The sequence below is a fragment of the Lissotriton helveticus genome, chromosome 1_2 (assembly GCF_964261635.1).
Source record: "Lissotriton helveticus chromosome 1_2, aLisHel1.1, whole genome shotgun sequence".
NCBI classification, from domain to species: Eukaryota; Metazoa; Chordata; class Amphibia; order Caudata; family Salamandridae; genus Lissotriton; species Lissotriton helveticus.
Window position 1 is genome coordinate 420,593,607 of NC_136058.1, and position 27,841 is coordinate 420,621,447.

Genomic DNA, 27,841 nt, shown 5'->3' on the forward strand with positions numbered 1-27,841 from the left:
GTAACTTGCTGAGGCTACTGATGGCCCGGAGCTGCCCCCTCCGTCCAGGCAGGTATCGCACAGTGTTGGCCTCTTCTGATTGGCCTAGTGTTCTATACTTGTGTAACTTGCTGAGGCTACTGATGGGCCGGAGCCGCCCCTCCGTCCAGGCAGGTATCACACAGTGTTGGCCTCTCCTGATTGGCCTAGTGTTCTATACTTGTGTAACTTGCTGAGGCTACTGATGGGCCGGAGCCGCCCCCTCCGCCCAGGCAGGTATCACACAGTGTTGGCCTCTTGTGATTGGCCTAGTGTTCTATACTTGTGTAACTTGCTGAGGCTACTGATGGCCCGGAGCCGCCCTCTCCGTCCAGGCAGGTATCGCACAGTGTTGGCCTCTTCTGATTGGCCTAGTGTTCTATACTTGTGTAACTTGCTGAGGCTAATGATGGGCCTGAGCCGCCCCCCGCCCAGGCAGGTATCACACAGTGCTGGCCTCTCCTGATTGGCCTAGTGTTCTATACTTGTGTAACTTGCTGAGGCTACTGATGGGCCAGAGCCGCCCCCCCCCCGCCCAGGCAGGTATCACACAGTGTTGGCCTCTTCTGATTGGCCTAGTGTTCTATACTTGTGTAACTTGCTGAGGCTACTGATGGGCCGGAGCCGCCCCTTCCGCCCAGGCAGGTATCACACAGTGTTGGCCTCTCCTGATTGGCCTAGTGTTCTATACTTGTGTAACTTGCTGAGGCTACTGATGGGCCGGAGCCGCCCCTTCCGCCCAGGCAGGTATCACACAGTGTTGGCCTCTCCTGATTGGCCTAGTGTTCTATACTTGTGTAACTTGCTGAGGCTACTGATGGGCCGGAGCCGCCCCTCCGTCCAGGCAGGTATCACACAGTGTTGGCCTCTTCTGATTGGCCTAGTGTTCTATACTTGTGTAACTTGCTGAGGCTCCCGATGGGCCGGAGCCACCCCCTCCGCCCAGGCAGGTATCACACAGTGTTGGCCTCTCCTGATTGGCCTAGTGTTCTATACTTGTGTAACTTGCTGAGGCTACTGATGGGCCGGAGCCGCCCCTCCGTCCAGGCAGGTATCACACAGTGTTGGCCTCTTCTGATTGGCCTAGTGTTCTATACTTGTGTAACTTGCTGAGGCTACTGATGGGCCGGAGCCGACCCCTCGGCCCAGGCAGGTATCACACAGTGTTGGCCTCTTCTGATTGGCCTAGTGTTCTATACTTGTGTAACTTGCTGAGGCTACTGATGGGCCGGAGCCGCCCTCCGCCCAGGCAGGTATCACACAGTGTTGGCCTCTTCTGATTGGCCTAGTGTTCTATACTTGTGTAACCTGCTGAGGCTACTGATGGGCCGGAGCCGCCCCCTCCGCCCAGGCAGGTATCACACAGTGTTGGCCTCTTCTGATTGGCCTAGTGTTCTATACTTGTGTAACTTGCTGAGGCTACTGATGGGCCGGAGCCGCCCCCTCCGCCCAGGCAGGTATCACACAGTATTGGCCTCTCCTGATTGGCCTAGTGTTCTATACTTGTGTAAATTGCTGAGGCTACTGATGGCCCGGAGCCGCCCCCTCCGTCCAGGCAGGTATCGCACAGTGTTGGCCTCTTGTGATTGGCCTAGTGCTCTATACTTGTGTAACTTGCTGAGGCTACTGATAGGCCGGAGGCGCCCCTCCGCCCAGGCAGGTATCACACAGTGTTGGCCTCTTGTGATTGGCCTAGTGTTCTATACTTGTGTAACTTGCTGAGGCTACTGATGGGCCGGAGCCGCCCCCTCCGCCCAGGCAGGTATCACACAGTGTTGGCCTCTTCTGATTGGCCTAGTGTTCTATACTTGTGTAACTTGCTGATGCTACTGATGGGCCGAAGCTGCCCCCTCCGCCCAGGCAGGTATCACACAGTGTTGGCCTCTTCTGATTGGCCTAGTGTTCTATACTTGTGTAACTTGCTGAGGCTACTGATGGGCCAGAGCCGCCCCCTCCGTCCAGGCAGGTATCACACAGTGTTGGCCTCTCCTGATTGGCCTAGTGTTCTATACTTGTGTAACTTGCTGAGGCTACTGATGGCCCGGAGCCGCCCCTCCGCCCAGGCAGGTATCACACAGTGTTGGCCTCTTCTGATTGGCCTAGTGTTCTATACTTGTGTAACTTGCTGAGGCTACTGATGGGCCGGAATCGCCCCCTCCGCCCAGCAGGTATCACACAGTGTTGGCCTCTCCTGATTGGCCTAGTGTTCTATACTTGTGTAACTTGCTGAGGCTACTGATGGCCCGGAGCCGCCCCCTCCGCCCAGGCAGGTATCACACAGTGTTGGCCTCTTCTGATTGGCCTAGTGTTCTATACTTGTGTAACTTGCTGAGGCTACTGATGGGCCGGAGCCGCCCCTCCGCCCAGGCAGGTATCACACGGTGTTGGCCTCTTCTGATTGGCCTAGTGTTCTATACTTGTGTAACTTGCTGAGGCTACTGATGGGCCGGAGCCGCCCCCTCCGCCCAGGCAGGTATCACACAGTGTTGGCCTCTTCTGATTGGCCTAGTGTTCTATACTTGTGTAACTTGCTGAGGCTACTGATGGGCCGGAGCCGCCCCCTCCGTCCAGGCAGGTATCACACAGTGTTGGCCTCTTCTGATTGGCCTAGTGTTCTATACTTGTGTAACTTGCTGAGGCTACTGATGGGCCGGAATCGCCCCCTCCGCCCAGCAGGTATCACACAGTGTTGGCCTCTCCTGATTGGCCTAGTGTTCTATACTTGTGTAACTTGCTGAGGCTACTGATGGCCCGGAGCCGCCCCTCCGCCCAGGCAGGTATCACACAGTGTTGGCCTCTTCTGATTGGCCTAGTGTTCTATACTTGTGTAACTTGCTGAGGCTACTGATGGGCCGGAGCCGCCCCTCCGCCCAGGCAGGTATCACACGGTGTTGGCCTCTTCTGATTGGCCTAGTGTTCTATACTTGTGTAACTCTCTGAGGCTACTGATGGGCCGGAGCCGCCCCCTCCGCCCAGACAGGTATCACACAGTGTTGGCCTCTTCTGATTGGCCTAGTGCTCTATACTTGTGTAACTTGCTGAGGCTACTGATGGGCCGGAGACGCCCCTCCGTCCAGGCACAGGTATCACACAGTGTTGGCCTCTTCTGATTGGCCTAATGTTCTATACTTGTGTAACCTGCTGAGGCTACTGATGGGCCGGAGCCGACCCCTCGGCCCAGGCAGGTATCACACAGTGTTGGCCTCTTGTGATTGGCCTAGTGTTCTATACTTGTGTAACTTGCTGAGGCTACTGATGGGCCGGAGCCGCACCCTCCGCCCAGGCAGGTATCGCACAGTGTTGGCCTCTCCTGATTGGCCTAGTGTTCTATACTTGTGTAACTTGCTGAGGCTACTGATGGGCCGGAGCCGCCCCTCCGTCCAGGCAGGTATCACACAGTGTTGGCCTCTCCTGATTGGCCTAGTGTTCTATACTTGTGTAACTTGCTGAGGCTACTGATGGGCCGGAGCCGCCCCCTCCGCCCAGGCAGGTATCACACAGTGTTGGCCTCTTGTGATTGGCCTAGTGTTCTATACTTGTGTAACTTGCTGAGGCTACTGGTGGCCCGGAGCCGCCCCCTCCGTCCAGGCAGGTATCGCACAGTGTTGGCCTCTTCTGATTGGCCTAGTGTTCTATACTTGTGTAACTTGCTGAGGCTATTGATGGGCCGGAGCCGCCCCTCCGCCCAGGCAGGTATCACACAGTGTTGGCCTCTTCTGATTGGCCTAGTGTTCTATACTTGTGTAACTTGCTGAGGCTACTGATGGCCCGGAGGCGCCCCTCCGTCCAGGCAGGTATCACACAGTGTTGGCCTCTTCTGATTGGCCTAGTGTTCTATACTTGTGTAACTTGCTGAGGCTACTGATGGGCCGGAGCCGCCCCCCCCCCCGCCCAGGCAGGTATCACACAGTGTTGGCCTCTCCTGATTGGTCTAGTGTTCCATACTTGTGTAACTTGCTGAGGCTACTGATGGGCTAGAGGCGCCCGTCCGTCCAGGCAGGTATCACACAGTGTTGGCCTCTTCTGATTGGCCTAGTGCTCTATACTTGTGTAACTTGCTGAGGCTACTGATGGGCCGGAGCCGCCCCCTCCGCCCAGGCAGGTATCACACAGTGTTGGCCTCTTCTGATTGGTCTAGTGTTCTATACTTGTGTAACTTGCTGAGGCTACTGATGGGCCGGAGCCACCCCCTCCGCCCAGGCAGGTATCGCACAGTGTTGGCCTCTTCTGATTGGCCTAGTGTTCTATACTTGTGTTACTTGCTGAGGCTACTGATGGGCCGGAGCCGCCCCTCCGTCCAGGCAGGTATCGCACAGTGTTGGCCTCTTCTGAATGGCCTAGTGTTCTATACTTGTGTAACTTGCTGAGGCTACTGATGGGCCGGAGCCGCCCCTCCGTCCAGGCAGGTATCACACAGTGTTGGCCTCTTCTGATTGGCCTAGTGTTCTATACTTGTGTAACTTGCTGAGGCTACTGATGGGCCGGAGCCGCCCCCTCCGCCCAGGCAGGTATCACACAGTGTTGGCCTCTTCTGATTGGTCTAGTGCTCTATACTTGTGTAACTTGCTGAGGCTACTGATGGGCCAGAGCCGCCCCCTCCGCCCAGGCAGGTATCACACGGTGTTCGCCTCTTCTGATTGGCCTAGTGTTCTATACTTGTGTAACTTGCTGAGGCTACTGATGGGCCGGAGCCGCCCCCTTTGCTTAATTTCTTAAGAAGTGTCATAATTCTGTACTTTACTGAACATATTTGCATGAATAGTGACTATTTTCCTCTTGTGGTTTTCACCAATAAATAGCTTTGGAAGACTCCTCCTTGTTAGACACTCAGCGTCTGTGCTGACTGTCTCTGTGCTGCTCGTATTTGTCTTCTATAATACATTTTCTCTATCATATGTACTGATTGCTATTATTTCAATTAGACTTCCACATAACAAACATTGGCAAAGAGGCAAGCACAGCACACACGTGTATACCAAAATGGAGACGTTTGTAGACGAGGGTTTTACGCAGGAGTCCAAGCTAGTCACCTTCTGAAGCCTCTACACAAAACAAGGCCGTACAGGTACCAGGATACAAACAAACACCTTCACGCTGCCAAAGAAGAGCTCCGGGTTACTGGTCTACTAAAGACGCCATAGCATGTCATACGTTAAAGTTAGCATGACTTTCATGACACCATGCTCACAAGCCATAGATTAGTCTTCTAGGCACTGCGTAGTCATCATATTAATAAATGCTTCTGCTTCAGCTCATGGCAGAAGTTTATTCCTTCATCGCTAGAACAACAGCAAAGGGATAGGGAAGCCTTTTCAGGATTCTGACACAGAATCCCAACTCAGAAAGCAAAGGAAAAGAAATATAAGGCTAAACTTCCCCATTTCCCAGCTCCACCAAACTTGTCAACACTACTCGAGAGCATCTGCGACAGCACCTGGGGTCTGGCTCACTAAATACTCGTCCAAAGCACTGGCAGCAACTTGTACTAATAGGTCACATAATCCGCACTAAAGCCTTAATATTCATGAGTTAGGCCACAAATTGCTACTTACTGTGATTGGTGGCCCTCACAGGTATGTTGGCCTGAGAGCTCAGCAGACCACCATGTCTGTGACCGCCTTCAATAAAGTATACTTTTTCTGCTGCATTAGAAAAAGGAAGGGCTTGATTCACAAAGGTAACAATTTGTGTAAGTTCACTATTTTTTTGCTACTCACAAACTCAAGTTTATAATAAGTTTTTGACTTTGGAGACTGCGCTTTCGGGGTGGAGAACTCCACACAATCTTATCTTTTTATGCGTGGAGCGCTCCGCTCTAACGACGGAATCCCTGCAGTTGTAAACCTAATAATAACTGGAAATTCATGAATTGCAAAAAAATAGTAAACCTACATAAAAGTGTAAGTTTGCCTTTGTGAATCGGGCCCAAAGTTTTCAACATACAGAAAGGTATAGGGACCCCCGTCTGCAAATGGCCTACCACCCCAACTCAGGAATGGGTAATTTGTTCATGATTTGCGACCGCATTTAGGTAGAAAAAGATTGATACTTTAGTATTTTGAAAGGACGCCTACAACATGCCCGGTCCAAAAATCAATGCCCTGACATCTTCCACTTTTTTTATCCTGAGGAAAATTAGAAATATCCTTTCTTTCATCCCAGTAAATTCTCAATGACTGGTGATGTGCGCCTTGATATTGGCCAGATTAGATTCCTGTAATGGCCTTTACCTTAACCTGGGGGCCCAGCACCTTAGGAAACCATTCCCCTTGACCATCTGGTCGCACGCAATGCTTTCCAATGGGGCGACCAGATGGCCGGTTTTCCCTGGAAGTCCCGATGAGGTGCCATTTGCCTTCCCGATTCCAGGGAGGGCTCCAGGAGGTCAGGCGCCTTGGCGGCCTGGGTCCCCTCCGTCAATCTGTGCGCACGGGTTCTCAGAAAGCGGGGTAGCCTTCCTCTGGATTACTAGGGGCAGGGTATGCCCAGATACCCCTCCCGGGATTGCAGTTCTCTGCCGGGGACCAGATGGGCTATTCCTGGCCAACACCTTTCTAGGCATCCGGGGCTCCCTCCTCCGGCCCACGGCATGGCAAAGTGCCCAGGACAGGCTCCATGGTTCCCGGGCAGTCACCACCGGGCGTCCGGGGCTCCCTCCTCCAGGCCAATGGCACGGCAAAGTGCCCGGGATGGGCTCCATGGTTCCCGGGTTGTCCTTCCCTGGGCGTCTGGGCCTGAGAGCTACGGTGGTCCTCCCTGTTTCTGATGCCCAGCTGGGGTCCCTGAGCCCACTGGAAGCGGAGCCCCCTAGCCCTGCCCTGCGTAGGCAGGCGGGAGCAGCTGGGACTCCATTTGGTTCCGGCCATCTGGTTGCACCTTTCCCCTTGACCATCTGGTCGAACCAATGCTCTCCAATGGGGCCACCAGATGGCCGGTCTTCCCTGGAAGTCCCGATGAGGTGCCATTTGCCTCCCCGATTCCAGGGAGGGCTCCAGGAGGTTGGGCGCTTCCGCGGCCTGGGTCCCCTCCGTCACTCTGTGTGCACGGGTTCTCAGAAAGTGGGGTAGCCTTCCTCCGGATTACTAGGGGCTGGGTATGCCCGGATACCCCGCCCTGGATGGCAGTTCTCTGCCGGGGACCAGATGGGCTATGCCTGGACAACACCTCCCTAGGCATCAGGGGCTCCCTCCTCCAGCCCACAGCATGGCAAAATACCCAGGACAGGCTCCATGTTTCCCGGGCAGTCCTCCCCCGGGCATCCGGGGCTCCCTCCTCTGGGCCAACGGCATGGCATTTTGCCCAGGACGGGCTCCAAGGGTCCCAGGCAGTCCTTCCCTGAGCGTCCGGCGCTCCCTCCTCCAGGCCAACGGCATGACAAAGTGCCGGAGACGGGTTCCATGGTTCCCGAGCATTTCTCCCCCGGGCTTCAAGGGCTCCCTCCTCCGGGCCAAAGGTGTTACAAAGTGCCCGGGACGGGCTCCATGGGTCCAGGGCAGTCCTCCCCCGGGTGTCCGGGGTTCCCTCCTCTGGGCCAACAGCGTGGTAAAGTGCCCGGGTCGGGCTACCTGGGACCTGGGCAGTCCTCCCCCGGGCGTCTGTACCCGAGAGCTCCTGTGATCCTCCCGTGCCTGAGACCCAGCCGGGGTCCCTGAGCCCCTGGGAAGTAGAACCCCCGAGCCCTGCCCTGCATGGGCAGGCAGTAGCATCTGGGAGTACTTTGTGTCCCAGCCATCTGGTCGCACCTTTCCCCTTGGCCATCTGGTGGCACGCAATGCTTTCCAATCGGGCGATCAGATGACCGGTATTCCCTGGAAGTCCCGATGAAGTGCCACTAGCCTCCCCGATCCCAGCAAGGGCTCCCGGAGGTCGGGCACGTTCACGCCTAGGGTCCTCTCCGTCACTCTGTGCATGTGGGTTCCCATAAAGTTGGGTAGCCTTCCTTCAGATTACTAGGGACAAGGTACTCTGGGACCCCTCTCAGCCTAGCAGTCCTCAGCTGGCGGCTGGACTGGCCAGGATGCCTCCCCAACCATGAGTTCGTCCTTGGGTCTGCCGCGTGGTAGGCTGCCCTGGATGGGATCCGGCGGGCCCGGGTAGACTCTCCCTGATGGGCTTGGACCTGGAGCTCCATCCGGGGCCCCTGAGGGCCCCAGGGAGGGTGCCCTCCCACACTGGGCTCCGTCCTCTGTCCTGCCGCGTGGCAGGGTGACATGGATGGTGTCCGGCAGGCCCGGGGAGGCTTTCCCTGCACCTCTGGGCCTGGGAGCCCCAGCTTGGTCAAGGGGCCGGCCGGGCCCCGGGTTGGGTGCTCCGGCCCTGGGCCATGTCCCCCAGCCTACTGCACTGCCAAAGGCCCAGGACGGGGTTCTGTTGTGCCTGGCGATCCTCCCCTTGCTTGGCTGGCTTCAGGAGCTCCATCCGAGGCCCCTGAGGGCCCCAGGGAGGGTGGCCTCCCCACCCCGGGCTCCGTCCTTGGTCCTGCCACAATTCAGGGTGCCTGGGATGGTGTCCGGCATTCCCGGGGAGGCTTCCCCTGCGCCTCTGGGACTGGGATCCACGGCTGAATCCAGGAGCCCCGGGTTAGGTGCTCTGGCCCTGAGCCCTGTCCCCCAGCCTGCCACACTGCCAAAGTCCCAGGACGGGGTTCCGTTGTGCCCGGGGAGCCTCCCCTTGCTTGACTGGGATCAGGAGCTCCACTGAGGGCCCCAGGGAGGGTGACCTCCCCACCCTGGGCTCCGTCCTCGATCCTGCCGTGTGGCAGGGTGCCCGGGATGGTGTCCGGCAGGCACTGGGAGGCTTACCCTGCGCCTCTGGGCCTGGGAGCCCTGGCTGGGTCCAGGGGCCCGGCCGGGCCCCCTGGTTGGGGGCTCCGGCCCTGGGCCTTGTCCCCCAGCCTGCTGCACTGCCAAAGGCCCAGGGACAGGGTTCCGTTGTGCCCCGGGTGCCTCCCCTTTCGTGCCTGGGTTCAGGAGCTCCACCCGGGCTCCCTGAGAGCCCCAGGGAGTGTGGCCTCCCCACCCCGGGCTCCGTCCTTGCTCCAGCCCTGGGCCTCCAGTCCCCCATTCCCCAGCTCCCGCTCACTCTTTCACCACCCCTTGTTGTAAATATTTTTGTCCACCCTAAGCGTGGAAGGGTATACTCAGACATGAGTCCCTTGCTCATGGCACCATCAGGATTCAAGCAAGCCGGGCCGAAGACGGCTGTAATGCCAGAAACCGGTCCCCGGAAGCTTGTTTCCTTCCCAGTGTAAGAATTGGCTTTTGTAGTTTGGTTTGCCCTGTTCCCATCATGCACTGGGACAGGAACAGACTAATTTGCATACAGCCAGGTTCTGAAACTGGGATGGTGCAGTGAGCTAAAAAACGGTGTTGGATCTAGCCCTGATCTCTTGACAGGGTGAGAGTATTCTGCTTAATTCAGAGACTCTGTCCCTCACCACCCCTTGTTGTAAATACACTCTTTCATTGGGGCACAGAGTGACCAGATGGCTTCCCTTTCGTGCCCGGCCCTCTGGTAGCACCGATCCCCTCGGCCATCTGGTCGCACCGATCCCCTCGGCCATCTGGTCACACCGATCCCCTCGGCCATCTGGTCACACCCAATGCTTTCCTATGGGGTGACCAGATGGTCGGACTACCCTGGAAGTCTAGATGGGGTGCCATTTGCCTGCCCGATCCCAGCGAGGGCTCCAGGAGGTCTGGTACTTTCGTGCCTTGGGTCCCCTCTGTCACCTCGTGTGCACGGATTACAAGAAAGGGGGGTCATTTTCCATCGGATTAGTAGGAAGAGGGTCAGTCAGACCTCCGTGAAGTCCGATGATTCTGAATCAGGGGAAGGCAGAACCCGGGCCTGCCCACCGGGGCCCCCAGGGACCCAGATATGCACCTGCCTCTCAGCCCCTTCCCGGTGGTCCTTTTTCTCTGAGTTTGCTCAGGTAGACCTCTGTGAGGTCCAGCGATGCTGAAACGGGGGACGGCAGCACCAGGGCCCACCTGCTGTGGCCCCCAGGGGCCTGGGTATGCACCTGCCTCTCAGCCCTGCTGCTTTGGTGACTCTAGATAACCTCGGGCCGATCGCACGTCCCTGTGACGGTGACGATACATTCGGATGTCTGCCCTATCAACTTTCGATGGTACTTTCTGTGCCTAACATGGTGACCACAGGTAACGGGGTATCAGGGTTTGATTCTGGAGAGGGAGCCTGAGAAACAGCTACCACATCCAAGGAAGGCAGCAGGCGCACAAATTACCCACTCCCGACTCGGGGAGGTAGTGGCAAAAAATAACAATACAGGACTCTTTCGAGGCCCTGTAATTTGAATGAGTATACTTTAAATCCATTAACGAGGATCCCTTGGAGGGCAAGTCTGGTGCCTGCAGCCGCGGTAATTCCAGCTCCAATAGCATATATTAAAGTTGCTGCAGTTAAAAAGCTCATAGTTGGATCTTGGGATTGAGCTGGCGGTCCGCCGCGAGGCGAGCTACTGTCTGTCCCAGCCCCTGCCTCTCAGCGCCCCCTTGATGCTCTTGACTGAGTGTCCTGAGGGTCCAAAGCGTTTTACTTTGAAAAAATTAGAGTGTTCAAAACAGGTCGGTCTCCTGAATACTTCAGCTAGGAATAATGGAATAGGACTCCGGTTCTATTTTGTTGGTTTTCCGAGCTGGGGCCATGATTAAGAGGAAAAGGGCTTGCACTTCCAGAGGGTTATGTCATTCACACCCTTAATAGAGACACAAGAGGCGGAGGTATTGCGGCTATTGTGAAAACTGGCTACTCCTGCTCCTTCATGAAACAACTTATTTTAGGCTGTGAATGTGCCTGTTTTAAAATTACGTTTAATCCCAATTACACTATGAAAGGGTTACTGATATATCGCCCACCGGGTCCATCCAAAGTCTTTAGGGAAGCACTCATTGATACTGTCTGCACTTTGGTAGCCAATTCTTCTAATTTTACGATCCTGGGAGATTTGAATCTTCATTTTAATAGCCACTCAGATGTGGATGTGGCGAATCTGATGACGGACCTAGCGGCCTGTCAGATGGACCAGCGGGTTTCTGGTCTGACTCATTCAGCAGGCCACCTGCTGGATCCGGTCTTTACAAACATCCCTTCCCTTACGACTCAACCGCCGGTTCCTATGGCCTGGTCGGACCATTTTTTGGTCCCTCTGGTCATTCAGGGCATAGTTCCTAAACGTAAATTAAACAACTCCCACTCCCTGAAATGCCCTTGGCATAAGCTAAATTGGGTTCAATTTAAAATCCTTCTCTCAAGCTCTGTTCCGGTGTTGGCGACGGATTCGGACAAGGCTTGTCTAGCCTTTTCAGATTGGATCAGTCAGCCGCTGGACAAACTGATTCCAGCTAAGTGGTCCCCCAATCGTATGTCCAAATCAAATCTATGGTATAACGAAAAGCTAGCATCACTGCGAAAAATTTGCAAAAAATGTGAAAGCTCCTGGAGGAAGGACTTTGACCCTCTTTCCAGAGCGCACTACCGGGATTCAGTAAAGAGCTATCACAAAGCAATCCATACTGAACGTGCAGCTTTCTATGCCTTAAAAATTTGAATAGTACCAATCCCGCGAAGAGCATTTTCTCCATTGTGTCAGATCTAAAAAATCAGAAGGGGACGGTGGGCCCACTGATCTCCTCGAACCAGCAATGTGAAGAACTTGCCTTATTTTTTTCAAAAAAGATAGAAGACATCTATGGCGGCTTTCCCATGACTGCTCTGGACTGCCCTGAAGTACCCAGCCCCCTTGATGCTCTTGACTGAGTGTCCAAAGCGTTTTACTTTGAAAAAAATTAGAGTGTTCAAAACAGGCCGGTCGCCTGAATACTTCAGCTAGGAATAATGGAATAGGCCGAGGGGTTTGAAGACTTGTGCGGTCTCTCACCGGTTACCCCAGGAGGGACCAGCAGCTGCAGTGATGCTGGCAGCAGTGATGCTGGCAGCAGTGATGGTGGCGGCAGTGATGGTGGTGGCAGTGATGGTGGTGGCAGTGATGGTGGCAGTGATGGTGGCAGTGATGGTGGTAGTGATGGTGGCAGTAGTGATGCAGGCGGCAGTGATGCTGGCGGCAGTGATGCTGGCGGCAGTGATGCTGGCGGCAGTGATGCTGGCGGCAGTGATGCAGGCGGCGGTGATGCTGACGGCGGTGATGCTGGTGGCGGTGATGCTGGCGGCGGTGATGCTGGCGGCGGTGATGCTGGCGGCGGTGATGCTGGCGGCGGTGATGCTGGCGGCGGTGATGCTGGCGGCGGTGATGCTGGCGGCGGTTATGGTGGCGGCGGTGATGGCGGCGGCAGTGATGGTGGCAGCAGTGATGGTGGCAGCAGTGATGGTAGCAGTAGGTAGCAGCAAATTCCCAGCCGGCGCATCTTATGCTGTGATTTTAAAAATACTTTCTGTGTATTTACGCATCTTGTGTATCCTGTGTTGATATATTTTATACTGCATGTGTATCTATGCTTTTCCTTTGACCTGCTCACCTCTTATCTCGCGTGCTGCTCCCCGCACCTATTTCGCCTGTCCCCGGTCCACCGCAGCGTGTGCTGTTTGTGTGGAGAGACGTGGCTCCGCCCTCCTCTATGCATTTCCGCTACCGGGGGGATACTTAACCAGGGTGCTTATCCGGACGCGCAGCAGTAGGTAGCAGCGCATTGCCAGTCGGCGCTACATTGCATCTCATGCTGTGATTTTAAAAACACTGTGTGTGTATTTATGCATCTTATGTATCATGTGTTGATATTTTTAATACTGCGTGTGTATCTGTGCCAGTGGTGGCTGGTGACATTTGTAAGTGGTGGGGCGTACAGTTTGTGGTGGACTGCACCATGGCAAGCGAGAATAGTGAGCCCGAGCGACTTACAGTGGGTCTCCCCCCAGGAAAAGTTTGAAAAAAGAGTGGGCAAATGGCGTATTTTCAGGCAATTTGGAGAAATCAAGGTTTAATAAAGCAATTGTGAAAGTGCAGTTATTACATTAATAAAGAGATGTCCTATAATAACATGGGTAGGCGCTTATTAAGTACAACCACAGAGCTTCATAACAGACTTCAAGCTAAAAATGATGAGTACCTCACAGTATTTTTTAACATAGTAAGCAGGTCACAAACTAGCAGCATTCAATAAATGTATTCAGTGCATGTATAATCATGTATAATCATGTGTAGGTGCACCATTGTGTCTATGCATCCTTGCACATATAAATATATGTAAATATATATAAATATATGTATTTGTCTGTGAGTGAGGCATTGTGGATGTTTTTCTTGTGTGCCTGTGCACTTTTAGTTCTAGTGTGCACACACCTCTAAGAAGCATAAACGCAGGTTGCTAATGCTCTTAGTTTCAGAAACCTTTCTATCTTCTTGATAGGTTTCTGAAGCTAAGAGCTTTGGCACGCAGACGCAGTATGTATATTCTCCCCCTGGTTTAAATTACAGGCCTGCTATGTATAAGGTAAATTAAAAGTATTTCGCCAGCAACCAAGTAAGCAAAAACGTTTAATGAAAAGTTTTTCAAATTCTAATAATAATTAAAGTTCAGAATCTCAGAACATTCCTCCAAACAGTGAATGACGCTTCAAGGTGTGCCCAATATCTTAATTTCTAAATCATGCTACTTTATGCAAAGGACTGGTCGGTCAGGCCGTTGTCATGTATTTGAAATTTACAATATTTGGGTACAATCCATATATTCAGAAATGTGCATAGATCAATTTACTTACCAAAGGCACAATATACATGTGTCTACTGTGCTAAACATCCAAGTCAAATGCCATTGTCTCAATGTTTGCCTTTCAAACCTGCACTTTGAAGAGGCTGCCCTGGCCACAACATCAAAAACATATTTTCTTGCGAGGCAACTGAGAAAAAAAACGTATTTCCATATTATGAGTTACATAGTACAAAAGCAATCGAGTAAGATTAATTGGACCGAAGAATGATGTAGAAACTTCAACACCCAGACTGAAATTGAATTCGGGCTGAATGATGTCATGCATTATGCTTTTCAGAAACATTTCTATGCACCTTCGAGAAGCATGCAGGATGCGTGCCTATAGAAGAAATGTTTCTGAAGCTAGGAGCATTGGTACACATCCTATATGCTTCTCGAAGGTGCGTGCCAGGCAAGCAGGTCCTAGCTTTGGAAACATAACATTCCTTGTAGAGAGAAATGTTTCTGAAGCTAGGCCCTGCTGGCACTCACCTCTAATGCTTTTTGAAGGTGCAGTGCCGGTGATGTGACAGCAGGCCTGGTCAAAGGCTTCAGAAACATTTCTGTCTACTCTGCACTGCTCCACAGTCTCAGACTAGTATTTCCTTAGCGGGAATGTAACTCACCCGAAAGTATTGGAGCTTGGCGCCAGCATTGCTGGATTTACATGAGCGCGCCAGAGACGTACATGCTTGTTTGGTAGGATAGGGAGATTAAATGATTTGCCCAGAATTAATCACAGGAAGTTGAGCCAAATAAGCCGATACTCGAACCTGGTTCTCCTCCGGTGAACCAAGTTCGAGTCTCTGCGACAAAGTTGTTAGCGTATCTCTGGCCATTACAGCAGCGAGTAATGTCATGCTGCACTCACGGTTCATGATTTGTCCCTCGAGCTGATTTAATTGAATACATTTTACAGTGAGTCACACTCTCACAGACATGGATGTACAGTCTAACTCCGATATCACTTGGGGTCGGGGAGGGAAGAAGACACACAGTGGGCTGGGGCTGGCTGCTGAGCTGACACACTACATGCCTAGTAGTTTATCATGCGACTGCGATGACGACGACGCACAATACAACTAAGCAGCCTAGAACTGGCAGGCCAAGTCCAACCCAAGCAGCAACGCAATCACCACCAATTTCAATCGGAGTCACGGAGTACTGTACTACTTACGGAGTCCGTGTCCGTCTCTGAAATGAATCCTGTCTGCGCGATGTCGGATTCTCCGCTCAACTGTGATCGGAGAGATTATTCCAGGCTGGATTATTCAACTAGCAAAGATTCTCCTATTGGAAGTTGTGTGGGAACTGCGGGAGTCCTCGCATCCGGTTCAGGAGGCCGGCCACGAGGTCATGGAGCACACCAGGGCGCGGTGACGTCCCCACAGCGGCCAACGCTAAAGAGCAGGGCTAGCCTAATACTGCCCATAATGAGACCCGGCTCCCCCGGGTCTCTACCTGTGTGAGTGCTAGGGGACGAGGAGGAGGGACGGGGCTCCTGCGTGTGTGCGCATGCGTGGGCAAGTCATAAAAATGACTTGTCCTAAATGCGCACACTGCTGCTGCCCTCCCTGTCACGCTCTCAGAGTCACACGTTGCCAGCCTGCCACTCACTGCCGCAGGCCCGCCCCCCACACCCTTCCGCGATCGCGATGACGTCACTATTGTGACTCCGACCGACCTCCAATCATTATTCTGTCGGCCTGTTGTTGTATTGTGCGCTGCGCTCATAATTTTACTTTTTGGTGCGTGCAGGAATGCGCAGTGTGACAGTGACGGTCGTCCATGGCTGGCAGGGCAACGCCCCAACGCCCCCAATGGACGAACCGCCACTCTGTGCATTTCCTTTGACCTGCTCGCCTCTTATCTCGCGTGCTGCTCCCCGCACCTATTTTGCCTGCGTGTGCTGTATGTGTGGAGGGACGTGGCTCCGCTATATATATATAATTTTTCAGGATACTGAAACACATTGACAGCTCAACAGGTACGTCCGATTCATATTTGAGACACATTCAGTTAATAAGCACTCGGCATATGCAGTATCATTATTACAAAGAATGCGCTTATCGTTTTTTCATTTAGGTGGTTCACCACAATAATATATGGTTCAGAAATGCGGTAAGCAGTTTATTTCATTGAGAATACAACTTCTAAAGTGCAAACAGTGAGACAGTTTCGGACAGATAGATAATATAACTATTATTATCGTTTTCAGCTTCATTCGAAAGTGGTGATTTCAGCACACAGGTAGGACTTGCAACACTACGTATACTACACTCATGGGCGTCCACAGCATACACATGACATTTACACATCTTTATTTTCATTACAGATGGTCCCTGATGAAGGCACACTCTGTACCGAAATGCATTGGGCACGATAGAGGAACTGTGTTGTTGAATGATGAAGAAAAATATATTGTATATGTAAAATTAGAAAAGAAATGTATTAGCAATATCAAATGTTGAAATGAAGGAATAATCTGCACTGAAGAAAGTGGGTACGATTAATTATAAAAATGAGAATCATGCATTAAAATGATGAAATGTGATTTGGAATATTGATTTGTTAAAGACTTTTTCAAGATTTTTAAGGTGTTACACACCGTGTGAACAGTGCGCGACTAGATGGGTTCATAACCCGTCACAACTTATACTTTCGCCCTCCTCTATGCATTTCCGCTACCGGAGGGATACTTAACCAGGGTGTTTATCCGGCCACGCAGCAGTAGGTAGCAGCGCATTGCCAGCCGGCGCTACCTCGCATCTTATGCTGTGATTTTAAAAACACGGTGTGTGTATTTACGCATCTTACCTACTCCCAGAAGGAGCTGTTAGCAGCCAGACATTGTATAGGAGTTGTTTAGTCCATGGGCGAGAGGAATTAGAGGGTCCCTGATGGACTTGGCCCTTCTGGCAGGTTCATCCCTGAACTTTTTGCATGAACTCTGAGATAATTATAGTGATTTCTGGTCTTTGCGCACTTTGACAGTGTCCCAGTGTAAAGTGCATGCGCTCTCTGATTGCGTGGGTGAGATTGTCCTGCCGTCCCATAGGAATGTATGGGGGATATATGTGTCCATGGTAGTTCCTGATGTGTGGGGAGTGCAGGCTCGAGTTTGGCATGTGCGAACTCGTGAGATTAAATGCTGCCCGATGATGTGTGTGGATTTAATGTGTCTGGTGTGGAAGTGCCACTTCTAGAAGTTGGCATGTCTATGTAATAAATGTGAATTGGCTGTCTGGCTTGTGATTGGCTGGAGCTGGCTGGTGTGCCTGGCTCCAGGAGTCAGGATGGGTCTACGCCGGTGGTGAATGTGGAGATCTGCATGTTGATGGCAGGGAGGAGCTGCACCTGGGACCTGAATAAGGATGGACTTTCCCTCCACAATGCTGGCTCCGCCCCCTAGGGTGCGACTGATGACCCTAGCCCGCCCTCTGAAAGGGGAGAGGGCTGAGCACAACAGAGTGCTCCAAAACCAGCTGCGTCTGCTTTTCCCTTAACCCTGCAGCCTCAGACAAAGGATTTATGTGTATAAAATGATGCTGTGACCTCCTGTAAAAGGTTCTTGTTCCTGACTTGAATCTACCAGGGGCGTGCTGCTGCTGGGGCCTGGCCAGCCCCTGGATGCCTGGATCCTAACAGGAGGGGGCTTGCTGCTGGTGGGGCCCAGGAGGGACCACCATGGGGGCTGTCTCCTTGCTGGAGTGCCCTGTGAGCTGGCCCCTGGGCACAGCCATTGCCCCCCCTTTCCTTCCTAAAGGATCTTTCTCTAAATCTTTGCCTGCAGCACCTGGGAAGCGCTTTATCCCCCTTGCCAGGAGCGCTGTTTTACTGGCCACTTGCCCTCTGTATTTAGGTGGAAGCAGGTGCCCACCCCGTATTTTGCTGAGTTTTGAGGCAAGGGTGCCACCCCGCGATCTCGCCGAGTCTGTGAGACCCCTGGCGGGTGCCCACCCCGCCAGGGACTTTAAATTTAATTATTGCGGGTGCCTACCCTGCTGCGGCATTTACCTTTGCTCCTAACCAGGAGCCTACCCCGGATTGCCTCTGTGAGCCACTCCCACAGGCCGCCGCGCTGCCTGCGACAACCCAGAAGCTGAAGAGGTAAACAGGAAGTGGACGGGGCCCACCCGCGCTCCTGTGTAGTAGAGGGGAGAGTGCAGCCAGAGGACGGGACTCCACCCTGCCTCCATACGACGTGTCCGCCAGAGGAAGCCCCCTGGAGGCCAACCAAAGAAAGAAACACTCTTCGCCCCCGGCGAGGCTCTCCCGAGTGAGAGAGCCCCGCCCGCCGCCAGCGAGGCCCCGAAGTGCGGCAGGGAGCCCCGGAGCCCGAGTCGAGTTGCAGCAACCTCCGGTGAGTGGGGCCCTTTGAGTTACGGTGAGGAGAGGGGGGCGTCGGGGCACATTGCCGGTGCCCGCCCCCCCCTGGGAGTGCTATCTTTGTTTGTGGGGCCAGTCGCTGTAGGGGTAGAGCGGCCCTGGTTGGCAGCGGGCCGCTCCCCCAGGTTGGCAGCATCTGTTAGAGCCCACGAGGCTCTTGGGAGCATTGTTAGTTCGAGCCTGTGGGCTCCAACGTCTCGGGGGCATTTAGGGAGGTAGAGCGGCCCCGGCTGGCAGCGGGCCGCTGCCCCCAGTTGGCAGCATTTGTTTCAGAGCCAGGATGCTCCAACTGGGCTATTGTGCAATTCGAGCCTACGAGGTTCCTGAGGCCCCAGTTGTTTATTCAGAGAAGACAAGGCTCCTGGGCCCATTGTTGTTTAGATCCACGAGGCTCGTGAGGGCCCAGTTGTTTTATTCTTAGAGCCTACAAGGCTCTCATGGGATTTTGGGGCACTATTGTTTCATTGAGCCCCAGAGGAGAGCCAGGAGGCACGCTGGTACCAGGCTCAGTTTCCCAGCTGCCCAGCACTTAGTGGGCAGATGCTACGTTTAGGCCCAAACCCTTTGCGCATTCTTCTTTGGCTGCCTGCGCAGCCAGCCCAGACATTCTGGACATTGGGCCTGTGAGCCCCTGAGAGGCCAAGTTGGCCTTGGGTCAGTTATGTGATTTTTGGCGCAAATGTGATTACCTGTCTACTGTGATTTATGCATTTATTCAATGCCTGTTTGCCTATACCTCTAAATGTATTTTCATGCTTAGGAGGTTGTGTTTCCTAGTATAGGTTGTGCTAGTGAGTTCAGGGTTCCCTGCGTGATAAATGCCTAAGGTGTTTAGGATTGCGTAGGGTGTACTTACCTTTTACCAGTGATTACTGGTTGTGTGCTACATATGCTATTTGGTGCTACAATTATACTATGGTCTAAGTGCTATTTCTACAAAGTGCTAGTTCTACCAAGTGCTTATTCCTGACAGTGGTCCATATGGCCCTGTCCTGTGTATATAATCCCCTGTAAATTCCGCCCGTGCCAGTGGCACAGTGTAAAGTGCGTGTTTATTATCTAATGTGTTTGGTATAATACAAAGGCTATTTTATATATAACCTTGTGTGGAGTTTTCTTTGTGGTGGGCCTTGGGTGTTTTTGCTGGGTGCGCGCGCAAACGCTTCACACATCGCCACTTGAGTAGGGGTTATCTTTGGCGGGTGACTTTCTTGCCCTGACTACAGTGGTGGTTTCTGCCTGGCTTTGGCGCAAGCCTCAGCCAACCAGAATCCCCATTTCTAACAGTCCCTTTAGCTGCAAACAGTGTGGGTTTACATCTATGGCCCCAATATATGTGCAGGACTGCCCGCCTCTCCCAGGCAAAAGTCTGATAATTTCTCACCTGAACTGCCATTCATTGGTCAAACATTGCACCGATGTCTTTGACCTTTTGGAAACTGAAGCGCCGGATACCCTGTTTTTAACTGAGACCTGGCTCTTGGAAGACTCGGTAGCAATCCCAGGGCTTGCACTTCCAGAGGGTTATGTCATTCACACCCTTAATAGAGACACAAGAGGCGGAGGTATTGCGGCTATTGTGAAAACTGGCTACTCCTGCTCCTTCATGAAACAACTTATTTTGGGCTGTGAATGTGCCTGTTTTAAAATTAAGTTTAATCCCAATTACACTATGAATGGGTTACTGATATATCGCCCACCGGGTCCATCCAAAGCCTTTAGGGAAGCACTCATTGATACTGTCTGCACTTTGGTAGCCAATTCTTCTAATTTTACGATCCTGAGAGATTTGAATCTTCATTTTAATAGCCACTCAGATGTGGATGTGGCGAATCTGATGACGGACCTAGCGGCCTGTCAGATGGACCAGCGGGTTTCTGGTCTGACTCATTCAGCAGGCCACCTGCTGGATCCGGTCTTTACCAACATCCCTTCCCTTACGACTCAACCACCGGTTCCTATGGCCTGGTCGGACCATTTTTTGGTCCCTCTGGTCATTCAGGGCATAGTTCCTAAACGTAAATTAAACAACTCCCACTCCCTGAAATGCCCTTGGCATAAGCTAAATTGGGATCAATTTAAAATCCTTCTCTCAAGCTCTGTTCCGGTGTTGGCGACGGATTCGGACAAGGCTTATCTAGCCTTTTCAGATTGGATCAGTCAGCCGCTGGACAAACTGATTCCAGCTAAGTGGTCCCCCAATCGTATGTCCAAATCAAATCTATGGTATAACGAAAAGCTAGCATCACTGCGAAAAATTTGCAAAAAATGTGAAAGCTCCTGGAGGAAGGACTTTGACCCTCTTTCCAGAGCGCACTACCGGGATTCAGTAAAGAGCTATCACAAAGCAATCCATACTGAACGTGCGGCTTTCTATGCCTTAAAAATTAGAATAGTACCAATCCCGCGAAGAGCATTTTCTCCATTGTGTCAGATCTAAAAAATCAGAAGGGGACGGGGGGCCCACTGATCTCCTCGAACCAGCAATGTGAGGAACTTGCCCTATTTTTTTCAAAAAAGATAGAAGACATCTATAGCGGCTTTCCCATGACTGCTCTGGACTGCCCTGAAGTACCCAGCAATGAGTAATGGTGATGCTGGGGGCAGCAGTGATGGTGGCAGCAGTGATGGTGGCAGCAGTGATGGTGGTGGCAGTGATGGTGGTGGCAGTGATGGTGGCGGCAGTGGTGGTGGCGGCAGTGGTGGTGGCGGCAGTGGTGGTGGCGGCAGTGGTGGTGGCGGAAGTGGTGGTGGCGGCAGTGATGCTGGGGGCAGTGATGCTGGGGGCAGTGATGCTGGGGGCAGTGATGCTGGGGTGAGTGATGCTGGGGCAGTGATGCTGGGGGCAGTGATGGTGGCAGCAGTGATGGCGGCACGGCACAGGCAGGAAGCACCTGTCAGGGACAGACCTGTGTTTACAACCTGCGTGATGAAGCTGGAGGCAGGAGTCCTGGAGATAACATCCGGGTCAAAGTATGCATGTTAAACCTGTGCACTTCCTTGGGTGGTTTGTGTCTTCTTTGATGTTTACATGCCGGCAGGTCCGACCAGGGCCTCCTTGGCTTTAGCTATCACACCCCTGGTGGCAGGAAAGCACCAATTCAGAATTGTGTTGGCTGTTTATATTGATTTCACAGAATATATTTGTGCGGCTTAAGATTTGCGAAGTTTTTGGCATCATTCTGTGAATTTTTTCATAAATATGCGCCCTAATGTTTGAGTGAGAAGGAAGCTGCTGTCTCTAGGACGCTTAAGACACACGATTAATAACCATGTCAGTACAAGAGCTATAAATGTACTTTAAATAATTATAACTCAGAAATATTTGCATTTATATATCTCTTTCCTTCTTTTTTCCTAAAGGGAATATTCAGAAGTCAGCATCTAAAAATATTGCTCCCATTTATTGATCTGGAACAGTTTCTTGAAAAGGAGAAGGGAAGCCTCCTCACCCATTTGGTGAAGGAACATCAAGCGACCCTCAAGAAGAATCAGGGGAAAGTGGCAGCTTTGGAGAAGCAACAGAACTTCTTCACCACACTGCTGACAGAAATAGAAGAGCGGTGTCTCCTGCCAGACATCGACTTCCTGAAGGTGAGAAGGGATCAGAGCTGTAATGAACTAGAGTTAATCTTTACTTCTTGAGGGCTAAGCCCTAGAGGGCACACGCACAACTCTATATATCATTCTGGGGAAGTGGGCAGAAAGTGCATGCTGAGGAACTTCACTAGAGAGGCAGAATGCAGCGAATGGTTTGTTATGTTATGTGTATTAGTAGAGCGCACTATAGCCCGCGAGGGGTATCCTGGCACTGGACATAGAGTAACTGAAGTAGAGAAGGGGTAGCTACCTACAGAACTAGAGGACAAGTGTTTTTTTTGCCATGAAATTGACGACGTACCATGCACAACCTTCATAGTTGCTGGGGTTCAAGATACCTGGCCTGATCCCCATATGCCACCCCACTCCTCAATCCACTTTGCTGGTTCACCTCATACTCTTTCTTGTGGAAGAGCCTTGTGCCGGAGTCCCGTTACAGATGCTTCATAGGACTTTGCTCGCTGCTTCCCAACAGGATTCAAGGCTCTGGGAACCTGAAGGATCCATCACGTGTAGTTCGCGGCTGTGATTGGTTAAAGCAACCCCAATGAGCAGGCCATGGCACAACCGACTGTTGGTGCCAGTTGTTGACTACATAAGACATTTAGGGCCTGCTTTAGATCTTGGTGGGACTACCGACCTCGCACCGCCGCAACTACCGACTTCGCACCGCCGCGACTACCAACCTCGCAGCAACTACCGGTGTCGCACTGCGTTGAATACCGACATCGCACCGCGGTAACTACCCACCTTGCACCGTGGCGCCTACCGGCGTCGCACCGCGGCAACTACTGACGTCGCATTGCGGCGACTACTGACGTCGCGCAGCGGCGACTACCGACCTCGCACCGCGGAGACTACCAGCGTCGCACTGCGGCGACTACCGGCGTCGCACCGCGGCGACTACCGACCTTGCACCGTGGCAACTACCGATGTCGCACCGCGGCGACTACCGACGTCGCACTGCGGCGACTACCGACGTTGCACTGCGGCGACTACCGACGTTGCACTGCGGCGACTACCGACGTCACACCGCGGCGACTACCGACGTCGCACCGCAGCGACTACCGACATCGCACCGCGGCGATTACTGGCTTAGCACCGTGGCTTCAAGTGCTCCATGAAGCTGACAGCTGTCAGCCCGCTGTAATTAGATGTTGTGGCAATAGACCATACACCACCATGGCAGTGGTCTTCTGTGCTGGCTAACAGTACTCCCTTGCCCTCAGGCCGTCAGGTTTGTGCCAAGTGCATTTATAAGTCCTGCTGTGCTGGCGGAGTCCTGGCTGCGTTTTGCTGACTGAGTGAGTTCCTGGTGGAGTGGAGACTGGTAAGTATAACTAATTGATGTGTCTATACACATGTATGTGATACATTGAACCGCTTGGGCACCATCAGTAAAATGGACCAGCTAGCTATCGCTAATATGGGCCAACTTGTGGCACAAAACAGGTACATATATAAGAAGCGAGGAAGTAATGGCGTCCTACCCCTGACGTTGGCAGACTGAACTTTAGCTCAGGAGGGTTGAACCCTGAGTGGTATATGTGCAATCTTGGTTCCCTATGTGTGGCGGTGTTTTTTATGCATACTCGGGGATCTAGGGCTTCCTATGCAAAGCTTTTTCTATAGGCCATGAGTGGGCTGATAGATCAGCCGTCACTTGTTCTTGCCCCTTCAGAATGCAGGTTTAGTTAAAAGTGCAAAGTGTTTAGGGAACATGATTTGCAGTGTATTGGGAGATGGCGCCCGCTGTGACTGAGTGTGTGGCTGGGATATGGCTGGAATTGCCCCCAGGAGTCCGTGGCCTCCGGTGGTGACCTCTGAGCATGGAGAACCACCTCCCCGGGGGCCGCGGTCACCTATCAGTTGCTATTCTGCTTGTTTCCATCTGGAGGATAGGGAGGAGACTCCCTCCGACTCCATGTCCGGTCCGGTCCTTTGCAGGGTGGTCAGGTCTTCATTGCCTGTGGCACGTCGGAGCGCGGGCCGCCGGCGGAGCGGTAAGTGAGGAGGCTTTTCTTGATACAAATACAAGACGCTGGGTCTCGTTACAGCTAGACGCTTTCTGTTTTTAACAGCGGGACAATCAACAGGGAATCCTGAGTAATATGCGTCAGTATACAGACCTGGCCCGTTTCCTCCCGATTTCGAAGAAATGTCCTTTTGAGATTGAGATGGGAGTACAAATTTAAATACACCTCTAACTCTTATCAAGCAAATGATGTTGGAGGTTTAAAAAGACTTTTCACCCTTACATTATCACGATAAGGACGGTGAAGTGTTATTTATGTCCATTCACAGGTACACTGTTTTGCTGCACTGTACCCTGCGGGGGAGGCAATGTTTTAGCCCCCTCAGTGAGTTGCTGGTAGGAGTCCACCTGGCAACCACACTGTAATCGAGACATTCTGTGATAACTCATAACATGAGTTGTACTGCAACCTGAAAGTGTCAACACATGAGAACTGTCTACAATTGTTGTTTTCCCCTGTCTCTGGTACTACCATTCTCTCCCCCATTGTTTTTTATCAACCATTACAGATTCAAAGCATCAGTGATGTGAGATGCGTCCCCGTGCCCTGATGAAATTGGCAAAAATTGTGTGAGCAATGAAACATGTTGTTGTTCAAGTTAAAATGGTCTAAACATGCCACTTCTTTTAACTGAGTGTAGACACTATTAAAATAAAGAATGTGTGGAATAGTTGTTCACAACTAATTTTTTATTTGGAGGTTTATTCACTTTCCTTTCACTACGGGGGTTAGACGTTCGATAGATGACACCATTATCCACACAATATTATATTTTCTCACCACTTCAAGCGAGCCTAAGAGTTAGGTTACACTTCTTTTCTTTCTATCAAGAAAGTCTAAATGATGACAGAAAGACCAAACTGGTGAGAACCAACCAGTAGCTCCATGGATGGTGCTTGCGTGAGGAGCTTTCTGACTTCTCTCACATTTTGTTCTTTGGTGGTTGTGAGATTATCTATGGATGGTTGAACAAAAAAATTAAATGAGAAAAACTTAGAGGTAGGCATGACTAAATAATTTAGTATAGCTAAACATGCGAGTTTATAATACCAGCTTAATACAAGTTACAAAAATCTAAAGTTTTTTGTCGATCAAGGTCATTTTTGTATAGATTCTGCGAGTGGAGAGCGACCTGGTTATATTCACCCTCTTGCTCCTATCTTTTGATGATTTTTGCATGAACACACTAATGAATTGTCACCCACAGGCACCACTAGCACAACATCCCCAAGCATCATAACAACAAATATGTTTCTGTGTCAGTACAGGTGGTTTAAATTTTCCTTGATAGGTAGGAAAATGAACACTATTGCATTTCACCTAAGAGAAATATTGTCTGTAAGAGAAATGCAGAAATACACGAGACTAGGACAATTGTCAACACATGGGGCCAGATGTAGGTAGGCATTTACCGGTCGGTAACGGCCGAATTCGGCCGTTACCGACCGGTAAATGCAATTTGAGATGTAGGGCCCTGTATTTTACAGAATCGGTAAATTTACCGATCGGTAAATTTACCGATTCTGTAAAATACAGAGTCGGTATTTTTACCGATTCGGGAAAATTGATATGTAGGTGGGACTTTTCTGAGTCCCACAAGCATTAAAAAATCGGTATTTTACCATCAAATCCTATTTGATGGTAAAATACCGATTCAGGTGTGCATGCACATGTGTGCATGCACACCTGTGCCATATGACAGGCAGACCTGCCCTTAGGGCAGGTATGCCTGCCACATGGCACCTGAACCCGTTTTGGGGGTGCTAGAGGGTGTCAAAGTGACACCCCCTGCACCCTTGTGAAATTCGGTATTTACCGATTCGGTAACCGAATCGGTAATGCCCAGTCATTCCTATGGGCTTCAAAGCCCATAGGAATGAATGGGCATTACCGGTCGGTATTTACCGAATCGGTAAATACCGATTTTTACCGATTCGGTAAATGCACATCTGTATTTACCTACATCTCGGTACTTATATTTTACCACTTCTTAAATACCGAATCGGTATGATTCGGTATTTAAGAGGTGGTAAAATAAAATTACCTACATCTGGCCCATGATGCATGGGACAATTGTACAAGTAGCTTACCTTCGATCTCGGCGACAAAGAAGTCATTTGCCATCGTGGTTGAGTTGGAGCAGCAAAGGAGGTACCTAGATGACAGGGTACAAGGTGGAAATGTAAGCGTAAAAAAAGTAAGTTTTTACCTAATTTCCCCCAACTCATATTAGGAGGGATTCCTGCTAGAGTTGACTCAATGAGAAGGCACATTGTGATTGGCTTGGCAGTAACCTTGGCTACAGTGCAGCTGATAGCCGCTTCTGCCTATAATGCCATCGACGCAGGCGACAAATCCTGGCGGAGTCGTCGGGTCTATGGTAGTTTTTCGTCCATAGACTCACAGGCATCTAAATACAGCAGGCGGACTGGCAAGTTGGCGGGCGGTGAAGCCATAAAAAAAAGCAGAGGCATAGCCTGGTCCATCAAGATCTAAATCAATCTCTTAGTCTATGACTGCACACTGTATCACTTCACTGTACTTATTGCTCTCACTAATCTGATCGAGACTTCTAGCTGCAGATTCCTTACCTTTGAAATTCCCAGCCTTCAGACTGGATCCTGAAACTTTTCCATGAGCAGTACCCTTGTGCGCCATTGGGTGGCTTTGTTCTGTTCCATGTGGCCTTATTGGCTTTGTTGGTGTGCGGACATCAGTTCTTTTCTTTCTGCGCCAGTTAGCACTGATCTGGAGTAGAGGTACCCCTCTATCTCTTTATGACAGACTTTTCTTGATAATTTGTCAAAAATTCTTTGTTTGTCTGTCAACGGAATGTCCTTCAGGAAGATAGGTTTCAGGCCCCGTGGCACCTGTCACCGCACCATTTCAATTACCGACCTGCACCATGTGCGCTTATGGTGTCAAAAGTGCGACCACAACTCAAAGTTGTTTGGACTGCCGGACCATGGCGCCGAAAGCTTTGAGGAAGCGGTCCTTAAAGAAGCTTACGGCCTGACCGTCCACACCATCTAGCGCAACTCCTATGAGGTCTCAGTATCGATCTAGAAGAAGGTTGCAGGACCACTACAGGAGCTCCAAGTACTCTTCTTCAGACTCAGGGTTCTCAGGACACTCTGGGAAGAGGCACAAGAAGAACGCGTGCAGCCTGAGCAATAGACCTGCCGCCACTGCTTTTAAAAATTGTTTGTACTGTACCTTTGTGATAGCGCTTCCTATCTCATTGCACTGTATGCGCGTAGCCTGATTTACTAGACTCGCCACCAGTTGCTTTGATGTTTTAAAAATCTGTTTACACTGCTTGTATTTTTAAAAATTAAATTGTGACCTTGCTCCTACCGCATTTTCACTCGCAGTCTCCTCCCTAAGCAGGGTCCGACACGGCTTGTGCCGTTTGTTCGGAGGGCTGACCTGGGAGCTTTGCAGCACTTCTGGCGGATGCCAGAGTTAGCACACCAGTCCCCGAGGCTCCCCAGACTACAAAGGGCACAGTGCAAGCGCAAGCGCAGTGGATACGGCGGCGGCACACCAAAGGCGCACCGAAGGTAAGCCCGTCTGCGCCCGTCCGCGCCTGGCCCGGGCCTAGGGCAATACCCCATGGTCCAAAGGACGACATTATCAGGCGCCATTACTCCTGCATGGCCTTACTTAACCTAAGACCCTCTGTCAAATGTCCTGACACCTCATATACATTCTATGGTATGTCTCATCTTACCAAAGGATGCTCCCACTGCCCTTTTAAGTTACAGAGTAATATATACACTCGAGCAGCCTCTCCATCGCCTCCAAACAACAAAAAGATTCCCAAAATCACAGTAGGCCTTATCAACGCCAGATCTCTAGGCAAGCACAAAGAGGAAATAGCTGATCTAATTATCTCCCAGAAATTAGATCTCCTCTTCATTACTGAAACCTGGACTAATCCCGCATCAGAGCCCGACTTACTTGTGGCTGTCCCAGAAGGATATAATATCCTAAGACACGACAGAGTCCTAAGAACAGGGGGCGGAATTGCTATATTCTACAGTAGCAAATTTAAAACTGTCATTTACC

The 27,841-nt window shown here is 51.5% G+C and overlaps 1 protein-coding gene and 1 pseudogene across 1 annotated transcript in view; both read left to right on the plus strand.

Moving 5' to 3' along the window:
* Positions 1 to 27,841, plus strand: part of LOC144807992 (E3 ubiquitin-protein ligase TRIM11-like) — a 229,913-nt gene that overhangs the window by 91,257 nt on the left and 110,815 nt on the right. Inside the window, exon 3 of the mRNA XM_078673566.1 lies at positions 21,498 to 21,728. Coding sequence (XP_078529692.1) covers positions 21,498 to 21,728 — 231 coding nt within the window. The remainder of the gene's footprint in view (positions 1 to 21,497; positions 21,729 to 27,841) is intronic.
* On the plus strand, positions 10,035 to 10,426 carry LOC144808294 (18S ribosomal RNA; annotated as a pseudogene).